The following is a 10,857-nucleotide window of genomic DNA, read 5'->3' as shown; positions in this document are numbered from 1 at the left end:
CCGATGCAACTCCTGCCAGCACCCAAGGGGAGCTTAGTGGTCACCAGACTCCCACGAACTCTATTGGTTCCCAGTCCTTGGGTTCCGGAAGGAGAGCGGCCGGTTGCGGTCCCAACGCAGGAGCCCTGGCCTCCCTACCTGGCTGCGGCCGGGCGGCACGCCCACGGCCACACCGTCGCATTCCGGTTCGCCCCAGCGGCGACAGGTGAGGCGTGGGAGCGCCAACCCCAGCCCTGCAGCCGCAGGGCGGCGAGCTCCGGCTGGAGCCGTAGGGCTGGGAGGCAGGGAGGGTGGAGCCCTCCCGCGGGGGGGCGCTGCTACCTGCCCCGGGGCGGAGCCGGGGCGGGACCCGTGTGTTTGGGCGTTTTTTCCCCCTGCTCGGATGCGCCGGAGTCGGGAGAACCCCTCCGAACCATGAAGGGCCTCAAAGGCATTGAGAACCCGGCTTTCGTCAACTCCAGCCCCGACACCCCGCGCCGCTTCGCCGCGTCGCCCTCTCACGTCCAGGTCTCTGCCGCGTCCGCCAGCACCCGGAGAGGGGGCTCCCTGACACAGCAGCCCCCGGGGCCCGAGAAGTCACCTCTGCCTCCCGCAGCTGCCCCTGACTCCCGGGAGCGGACCGGGCTGGAGCCCGAGTTCGAGGAAGGCCCCTGCGGATGGGGGCGCTTCCAACCCGGGTGTCTCCAGCTGTGCAACACGCCCCAGGGCTTTCTGGTTCACTACTGCCTCTTGGCCCTCACGCAAGGTACGGTCCAGCGCCCGCTGGCAAGAGCGGGGCGCCGCGGGGCGCGGAGGGCTGGGGCTTGGGGGTGGGTGAGCGCAGGTGCGCGCGGGCCAGGTGGTCCACGCGCCCTGCGGGGCGGCCCCGGTCGCGGATTTGGAAGCGCTCACACGCACGTTAACCAACTGGGTTCAGACTTCCACATTTTAGCTTCTCCTTTGTCACAAAAACTATTTAAAGCTTGCCAAACAGCCTCTTCTCTCCGGTGCCCCACCGCAGTTTAGTTGATTCAGTACCTCCAGGGAAGATCGAAACTACCGCAGCCTTCCAGTGGGAGCGGGGTGCCCTGGGGAATGCATTCTACCCGACAAAAGCATGCATTTTTGATAAGACCCCCAAATGGTTTTGGTTTTTTTTTTTTACAGTTTCTGGAACGGAAGGATTAATAAATTTGCTGGTGAGGGTAAGGTGACTCTCAAAGGAGAAGCTTGTTGTGGAGTACATCTAGTATAAGTTAGATATAAGCATTCATGGTTTTTGAGTACAATTAGTTTAAATTGGTTGAGGCTACACGTGGAGTACAGTACTGTTAGCTAAGGCTTGAGGTGTTGTTGAAGGCTGAGGTCTTTCAAATGCTCATGAGTTAGGCGGTATTTGTTTTCTTCAAGCATTTCTTTTACTTTCTCTTGGGAGTTACTGATAAAGTCGTCCAAGGTTATACCCTCAGGAGTTTGCAATCTAAGCTTGGTCGGGAGGAGGGAGCCATGGGTAGGGCACGGGAGAATGGCTCCGACAAAGAAAGCATGCAGGTGGAAAGTTGAAGCTGCGAGGTGGTGCAGGGGTGAAAGAATGGGAAATTACACTAACACCAACGTGACAAATTGAGGAGAGATATATAATGAGGTGGAGCAGCTTAAAGGACTTGTTGAAGGTTAATTAGAATGTAAGTCATAGTTGTAAAATTTTTTGTAAGTAGGCGAGCAAGGACTAATGGAAAGAAATGCCATCCAAGAAACACTGGGGGAGGGGTTGGAAATTGCTCTTTTCTAAGATTAACAGAATATATATATATATATATATATATATATATATATATATATATGTGTGTGTGTGTGTGTGTGTGTGTGTGTATATATATATATATATCTCCTTCCTGTTCTTGTTTTTGCTCCTCTTTCTCAAAAGAACGCCATGTCCCTTGCTTTGCACTATTAGGTGCTAAGTGTTTGTTGATTGCATGTTTGACTAATTGCAGCCCTTCTACTAAAGGTAGTTTTGTGCTAAAGAGTTATTTTCCTTTCCACCTTTCTAGTCCCCATCAAAGTTTACCTTCTCTCAGTTTCTTGATCTTAGTTGTCCAAAATCCATGATTGTGAAGCATCTCAGAGTCAAAGGATTGGAAAGTTCAAAGAAGCTGGACAACAAAAAAAATCTTGTGTTTTAGGTTAAAATGAATTCTGAAATTTATGTATTATTCCGGATGTCATTTTACATTTAATATACCATTTAAAGATGGTTATGGAATATAATTGGCACTCTTAAAAAAATGTTTAGCCTGGAGCTCCATCTCCCCAGAGGTCTCCATTTTAAGGAGCATAATCTGAGATAAAAGTGGCCCGCCATTCTTGTTTCAGTTTAAGTTTGAATGACTGAAGACATTATTACCATATGTTTCTCAAACACGATCCTTTGGAAGACCATTTTCATGGAATATTAATAGGTGTTTTATTGGGGAGAACCCCAACACTTGTCAAGTGAGTTTATTTAACTCAACTCTGAGTTAATTTCTCTGAGAACTTAATTTCCCAATGTGCCTTTTATCCTCATGTGTTTATGGTAGAGAGACATATTATGCAATATTCTGTGGAATTTCTTTCCTTTTTTTTTTTTTAATCAGAGTTGTTGGAACTTCTGTAGCACAGAGTTCACATTGGAAATGATGATTAAAGTGTCGTACTTCCGCAAGAGTTTACAAATTTACTTTTTCAGAAAAGCTTTACTGTAAAGCAAGGCGTTCTAATGGCTGGCTTTTAATCAATATGGCAAATGTTTTGGGAAGTTGATTTTTGGATGATGAAATTTTCATATTCTCAGATAACCTTAGTTCCTTATAAATATGTCATTCCTAGGTATTTTAGATACTTTTTTCTACATTGAAATCTTAGGAATTATAAATTGACTTACAGACTTATTAAACTGGCATAAAAGTAACAATTATTTTCGGACTTTTAAAACTTGTTATATTAATTTTCTTGAAATATATTTCCAGTTACAGTCTTGACAAGGCAAAATTTAAAGAAATTGTAGAGATCGTGGCTTGTATACATGCTTTCTATTAATAAATGAAAACAGTTTTATGTATTCTCTAAAGTAAAAGGAGTAACTGTGGGCTGGCCAAAAAGTTCTTTTGGTTTTTTTCCACAAGATGGCCCTGGGAGCACTTAGGTGTCTTTAACTGCATTGAAAACAAATTTTATTAGATTTTATTGTGACAGTAGTCATATCAGCATGCATTTAAAAAACATCAAAATTGGTGAACTTTTGTGTGGCCATTTAATATTGAATATAGAAGAAAATAAGCAACATTTTTGACATACTATGCTTTATTATTTTGGGGAAGGTAAAAACACAATTGAAAGACAAAATAAGATTTGTGCAGTGGGTGGAGAAGGTGTGTGACTGACTGAATGTGTGAAAAGTGGTTTGCGAAGCTCTGTGCTGGAGATTCCTTGCTGGACCACGCTCTGCAGTTGGGTAGACCAGTGGAAGTTGATAGTGATCTAATCTGAACTGAGAACAATCAACATTATAACATGTGGGAGATAGCCGACATACTCAAGATGTCCAAATCAATAAAGTTATTGGTGAACATGAAAAAATGTGTCTTATTTTACAGAAAAAAATATACAGACTTTTTGGCCACCCCGATAATTAAAAACTTTGTAATTTCATGTTTAAACTGTAATGTTTAAACTGTAAATTTAATCTATATTTGGACAGTATATTTTTGTTTTCAGTCAAAATTGGATTTTCAGCTTTTCCTTGTTATACTTCAAGTTATAGTTCTCCATCATAGTTATACTAAGCAGTTGAAGTGTAAGGGTTTTTTTTTTTTTCCCTTCTACTTTGCCTATGATTTAAAACGCCAGTGGTTGAAATAAGACTCTTAATTTATGTTTACTTTCTCTCCAGGACCTTTAACTCTAGTGTCCATAAGAGTGTTAAAAGAAAAAAAAAATTACTTGAGAGTTCAATTTTAACTTTCTTAAGACTAAGTCAAGGATCTCTTGTTATAAGTAAATATGTTTAAGGATTGAGTAACTTGGGAAGTGATTGAGCTTTACTCAGATGACCTCTGGAGTCAGTGGTACTTTTTGTACTCCTCTGAATGAGGTCAGTGAGAGTATGTTACACTTGGAAACTCAACTGGCCTTATGAGACCTTGTTTACCAGCCTGGTTTTTTGATTACCATTTAAAGAAAAATGAAGTTAGCTACAATGTAGGATGTGGTAAGCATCAATTTTATTTAACACCTGAAAATTCACAGGTGTGCAACTTAAAAGGAAACTGATTTGTAAAGAGGTATGTTTGGGTATGCTTTGAAATTTTGAGTGTTTTAAAACTGGTACATTTAAAAGTATCAAAGGAAACAACCGAACTTTAGTACATTGTGTTAATAATCATGATCTATATGGTAAAGTTGTAATAATGCACATAAATTTTTTTCCCTTTCAGGTATCGTAGTAAATGGCTTAGTAAATATCAGCATTTCCACTATTGAGAAGCGCTATGAAATGAAGAGTTCCCTGACGGGCCTGATATCGTCGAGCTATGACATCGCATTCTGTTTGTTGTCTTTATTTGTATCGTATATTGGCGAAAGAGGACACAAACCAAGATGGCTTGCATTTGCTTCCTTTATGATAGGACTGGGAGCCCTTGTATTTTCATTGCCAAAATTTTTTGGTGGAAAATATCAATTAGGGTCCCCTTATGAAGGTAAGTTTCTGTTGTGTTTTTATTTATTTTACTTTAAGAAGTAATATGAAACTGGGTCACTAACTATATATTGCAACTCATTTGTACAGGTAAGTTAGGGTAAGGTCTCTTCCACTGCTCACTGCTCTTTGCTCTGATGTGAATTTTGTGAAGTAGATTACAGAGGCAGATTAGGCATTAGCAATTGCTTTAGTGGTTCCAAAATTTTAATCCTCTGATACTCATCCCCCATATTACAAACAGTCCTCTTCAAAAAGTGATAACCTGTTTTCCTTTGAGGTTGTGACCTCACTGGAGTTCTAAGATGGGTCATTTCTCCCTTTGTAGTTTTATTTGCTGTGGTTACAGCTCTACCTCAGGACTAGTTGGTTCCTGATGTGAGATAAAGACAGGTGAAATTTATAGGAGAACTGAAGCTTTTCCTAAGACCTGAAGGACTTACCACTCTCCAGAGATACAGAACCTAGGGGTTATCAAACATGTTGCTCCAGTTAGATGAAGCAGCATTATTGAGAGGCTCAAAGAAGAAATTTGGTTGTTTGTCTTTCTACTTTTTCCCCCCCCAAAGAGTCATTTTTAATGGAAAAACAATTATGGTGGTAGAAGAGGAATGTGCTAATGAAAGTAGACCTTAACATTTCTCTTTTCCTTCCTGGGATTTTAAGAGCAAATATGCAGCAAAATCAGAGAACTACCAAATCAGAACCTCTCAGGGTCTAGGAAAGGGAAGAAAAGTATTAGAATAAGAAGAAAGGAGAATTGGGACCTGTTGCAATATAGGCATTATTTTTTTTTAAGGTTTTATTTATTTATTTTTAAGCAGAGGGGAAGGGAGGGATAAAGAGAGGGAGAGAAACATCAATGTGTGGTTGCTTTTCCTGTGCCCCCTACTTGGTACTTGACCTGCAACCCAGGCATGTACCCTGACTGGGAATCAAACCAGAGACCCTTGGGTTCATAGGCCGGCACTCAATCCACTCAGCCACACCAACCAGGGTATAGGACTTATTTTTTTAAAGCTAAGATTGTTATTTTTATGAGAATATTAAAAATTAATATGAAAGTATTAAAATTTCCCAAGACCAATTTCCCAATTATAGAATGATAGATAGCAAAATATTTTCAATAACAAAGTATATATTATGCAGCATGATTTTAGAAGTACTTTTTATATAAGCATACTTTATTTGGAAATAAAAATAGAATTTGCAAGCATATGGACCAATAGAGTATGTTTTTAAAATGTGGTACAGTTTGGAATGAGTGAGACAAGGAGATTATGTTATCAGTGGAAAGAGTTCTTATTTTGAGTCTACTACATTTTCTAAGATTGGGTAAGATTTCATAAAGCCAACTTCACATAATTTCACTTGGATAGTTTTAGGAACAAGGCACACGGGCTTTTGTATAACACCTTTGAAATCTTTAAGAGTAAGGGAAAAATCTAAATTTTAGTGTGTCACACAAGACACACGATGCAGGTTCCACGATGGCGAAAGTGTTACTACAGCATGTTTATAGCATGTAAGAGCTAACCTTTGTACTGAATCGAGTCCCTCACTCTTGCAGTTTATCAAATGCTGTACTAGTTCATACAGTGTACAAACTGTGGTAACAAACCTCTGACTCTCCCTAAAACATAATCACCTATTCCATGAAAAAGCCTGACCTGTCCTCAGCAATCTTCTTAGCTTCATGTCTTGCCACACACCCCTTGAATTGCAGCCAATCAAATCAATTTATATTTCCCAAAGGGAAATGGCCACTGATTAAGGCATGTGTGTGTGGCCTGAGCTGAAGCCACGAAGATGGCTGAAGTCAGATGATAAACTTTTAGTACATTATTATATACTGTATAAGTGTTTACCAACTCTTACTGATATTTTTTAATTTTAGCTGAAGTAGGTATTGGCTGAGCTGTCAAATTTTTACTCTAAATTAAGACTCTTTAAAGAATAGCTTATCTGTAGCAAATGAAAGCAAAAACTCAGGTAGCCCTTATGTTAGTCTGTCATTCAAATAATAAATATTTATTGATCTGAGCTATTCATGTTGCCGGGGAAAGAGTGAATCTGTTAATGACATCTGGATTTTATGTACTAGAGTGAAAAAATTAAAATTAATAAATAAACAACATGAAGATGGAGGTGAGTATATGAATGGAACAGATACTATGAAGTAATACTGTACGAAAAGGAAACTACTTGTATGTGGGCAAAGGGAAGGCTATTTTGATAATAACTGGATAATGAGGAGCCAGCCTTGAAAAATGATGTCCAAGGAGGAGAAAAACATGGTAAAGGGCCTTGGAACAGGAAAGGGCTTGGTAGGTTTTAGGAGTTGTCAGTTTTGCCTGGCAGGATCAAAACAAGGGAGAACATGGCAGGAGATGAGCTTGGAAAGGCAGGTAGAGTTATGAGGCATTTAGATTCTGTAAGTGCATGGAAAGTGTGAGAGAGTTTTACACAAGGAAGTACATGATTTTATTTAAAATGTCCATTTGGTCTTCTGTTGTTCTGAGGAATGAAGGCTAAGTGGGAGGATGTCATCGGGAGGTTTTGCTGTAGTCCAGGTGAGACATAAAGGTGTTTGGGACTGGGGTGGTATCAGTAGAGATCTAGTGGAGTGACTGATTTTCATTGTATTCTAAAGGAGAAAGAGAGAGGATTTTTAGCGGGTTGATTGTGAAGGAGTAATGAATAATGACTCCTTGATACTTGCCTTGACCAACTGGGGCCACTTACTAAAATGTGGAAAACTAGGTAGAACAGAATCGGGAGTGAAATCAAGATCTCAGGTTTGGACTTCAGTTTGAACTGTGTATTATATATCCAATGTTGTAATAGATATTTTTGAGTGTGTGTGTTCATGGAAATGTGCAAGTCATTCTTTATTCTTCATTCCTAGAAGTGCAAATACTGGGTTTGAAGGGCTTCCTCATTCTAAGGTTTCATAGATAATGTCATGCTTTAAGAAGGAATATGGCAGGTATTCTCCCACAGTCAATATATGAAAATGCCTAGCTGCTATTTTGAATTTTCGCACTGTTCTTTTCCTGAAAATATTTTTTAATAGAAATATCATTGTGGTGTGTTTTTGTGTATGTATAGGTGTTTACAATGTAGCAGATACAAAACTCAGGATTCAAATTGCATTACTTATCTAAAGGAGCTCAGACATTTAGAAACATAAGGGATGATAGAAATCATAAATCCCTTTTTCTACGGTGCAGAACCTTAGGACAAGACGTGAAGTGACTTAGTAGTGAGTTCACAGATGGTCAATAAAAGCTAAAACTAATACTAGTTTTTATGCTTTGTTTAATGTTTTCCAAATTATTGTTTATTATTCATAGTTGGCTTTATAACTATATCAAATAATTTAAATATTTTTATGAATTTAAACCACTCTTTCCCAATGTCAAAATGCCAGTTATAATGGTTTGTGCTTTCTTTAAAACATAATAACTTGTCTGCTCAAGTGAATTAATCCACTTTTGCAAATATAGGATCCTATAACCAAAAATATGAATTATTTAGTGTAGAAGAAAACTGAGGGTTTATGTGGTAAAAGGAAACAAATTAGTTGAAAACTTCCTGTGGATAAATTAGTAGCAAGGGAATGTACAATCTTCTTAGGTAATGTAGCCTAAAGAGCATAACATTAACAAATTATTTTATTAATTAAAATCATACTTGTAATTTAATTTGGAACTGGCACTGAGAGAATTAACATATTCCCTGAGTGCTTTTTTTTTTTTTTTGGTAGCCATTATTTTTGAATTTGAGGGAAACCGAAGTCAGGGCTCAGTTTGCATGAGATAATCTCTGTAAGAAAAGATTAAAGTAGTGTAGAAGAAAACAAAATGTGAAGTGCGATGAGCAATACAATTTCCACGGGTGTGAGAAGAACACAAGAGGAAGTTAGGACTTAGCAAAAGGTAGAAAGGTGTGTTTGTAAACAGTTTGAATTTTCTATTCTGTAAAAAAATAAATTTAAGTAGGTTAGGGAAAGTATGTTTTAAAGGGAGCTTTTATGGAGACATAAGGGTTAGAAGTGACTATCCAGCTTTGAATGGAGATAAAAACATTTGTCAAAGGGAAGTTTTGGTGGTTCTTACCTATATACAAAAAAGGGAAGAATTTGAATTAGAGAAATAAATGCTTCTAAGGGGTAATTTTTGCATTTGTTAACCTGAAAAATAAAAGGGTTATAAAACATTTTCAAGTAAATCCATTTGACACTTTGGATGTATTTCAATGTAACACAATATTTTTTAAAAATGTAATAAATGAATCTTTATCACATAACATTTTGTTTTCATCTAAGCACTGTTTAATTCCTTTTGGATGATTGTTAATTTAATGTTGTTAAGCAAATAGTATTTTCTCTCTTTGAGACTTTGGGTAGGAGCTTCTTAGTCATTAGTAAATAATTGGGAATTGTAGAGGGTAATTACTAAACCCAGTAAAGTTCCTTTTTATTTTGTTGACTAATATTTGGATAACTTTTCTTAAGTTATAATTTTCTTCTCTTTTCTATCCCTTTCACGCAAAAAAAAAAGGTAGTTCACAACACGTTTCATTTGCTTCAGCCCTGAGATTCTCATGTTGTAGATTCATAGTTCAGAGACAATTCTGTACCAAAAAGACTTTGGTTATGCAAGGCGACTACTTAAAAAACTTCAACTAGGAAAATGATTAGAGTGGGACTCAAAGTTGTACGAATTTTTAATTTTTTTTGGCTGTTACTGATGTTTTAAAAATTTAAGCCAAGTGAAGCTATCAGCAGCCCTTCTTAGTAGTTATCTTCTTTCCCAGGGCCTATATAAGTGAAGTGAATAAAAAGGAGAAGTGATTTCTTTTTTTTATAAACATTTTTTTTTATTGTTGTTCAAGTACAGTTTTCTGCTTCCCCCCCCCCCCCATCACCGCAGCCCAAGAAGAGATTACTTAGGTTAGAAAATGTAATGGTGTAATAAAACATTATTCAAAAATGTTTTTATAGTTACTACACACGATAAAAGAGCTAGAGCTAGTCAGTGCTCCAGATTAAATTATCATGGTTTTTAATATCAGAGGCACTTCAGTATTCCCCCAAATTCTTAAATAATGTGAATTACCCTGTATAGTTGTTACCCTTATTGAATGTCCACTGGAGATTCTTATTCAGTAAGTCTGGCGTAGGACTCAGGAATTTATACTGTTAACAAAATTATCCAGGTTGTCTTATTAGTCCATTTTGGGAAACATGTGTCCAGTTTAATGTTTAATTATTTTATAAACTTTCAACTGTATGCATAGAGAGAAAGGTTTCTCTTCTTTACAGGATTATTGCTTTATATTTTCCTTTAAAATAGTAGTTTCACAATCACACTGAAATACTAGCTACCTTAATGTAACCACTTTTGTTGAAACTCAAATGACCAAACTTCTGAAATAGAGGAAACTCACAGAGATAAATAAGTAGAGGAGCATGTGGAAATGAGAAATTAGCACAGACTCAATTTTGCTCAGAGTTATAGTTTGCAGATAGACATTTTAAAAAACCCATGACCTTGACCAAGAGAATATGTCTCAGCATTTCCCAAGGAATGATCTGCAAAGCATAGTTTCTGAAGATATTAATAATATGTTAAAAATGTGTTCCATGGTTCAGTGAATTTGGGGGGAAAGAGGTGTCTGTTCCATCCCTGTAAAAATGAATGCATTTTGTGAACCTTTAGCTAGGTAAATGGTATGTAGAGTTCTGAAATTATTAATGAAAGGACTCTGCCGTTGTGCTGGTGCCCCTTTACCCTGCTTCCACCCCACATTTGGTCTTCCAGATTAGTGTTTCATTGAATAGTCTTTGGGAGACTCTTTTCTGTGCTCACTTATATTTAAGTACATGGTTTTTATTTTTTAAACATGTTATTTATTTTTAGAGAGAGGGGAATGGAGGGAGAAAGAGAGAGAAGCATCAATGTGAGAGAAACAGATCCTTGCCTCTTGCAACACTCCCAACTGGGGACCTAGCCTACACAACTCAGGCATGTGACTTGTCTGGGAATTGAACTGGTGACCTTTTGCTTTGTGGGATGATGCCCAACCCACTGATACACACCAGTCGGGGCTAAGTACTTGATTGTTAAAGT

The 10,857-nt window shown here is 38.2% G+C and overlaps 1 protein-coding gene across 1 annotated transcript in view; it reads left to right on the top strand.

Annotated features, from left to right (window-relative positions):
- Positions 1 to 278: 278 nt before the first annotated feature.
- SLCO4C1 (solute carrier organic anion transporter family member 4C1) overlaps positions 279 to 10,857 on the top strand; it is a 57,069-nt gene continuing 46,490 nt past the window's right edge. The window contains exons 1-2 of the mRNA XM_024563242.4: positions 279 to 745; positions 4,458 to 4,721. Coding sequence (XP_024419010.2) covers positions 415 to 745; positions 4,458 to 4,721 — 595 coding nt within the window. The 5' untranslated portion in view covers positions 279 to 414. The remainder of the gene's footprint in view (positions 746 to 4,457; positions 4,722 to 10,857) is intronic.

The sequence above is a fragment of the Desmodus rotundus genome, chromosome 1 (assembly GCF_022682495.2).
Source record: "Desmodus rotundus isolate HL8 chromosome 1, HLdesRot8A.1, whole genome shotgun sequence".
Classification (NCBI taxonomy): Eukaryota; Metazoa; Chordata; class Mammalia; order Chiroptera; family Phyllostomidae; genus Desmodus; species Desmodus rotundus.
Note: the sequence above shows the minus strand (reverse complement) of the source record. Positions and strands in the feature narration are given on the sequence as shown.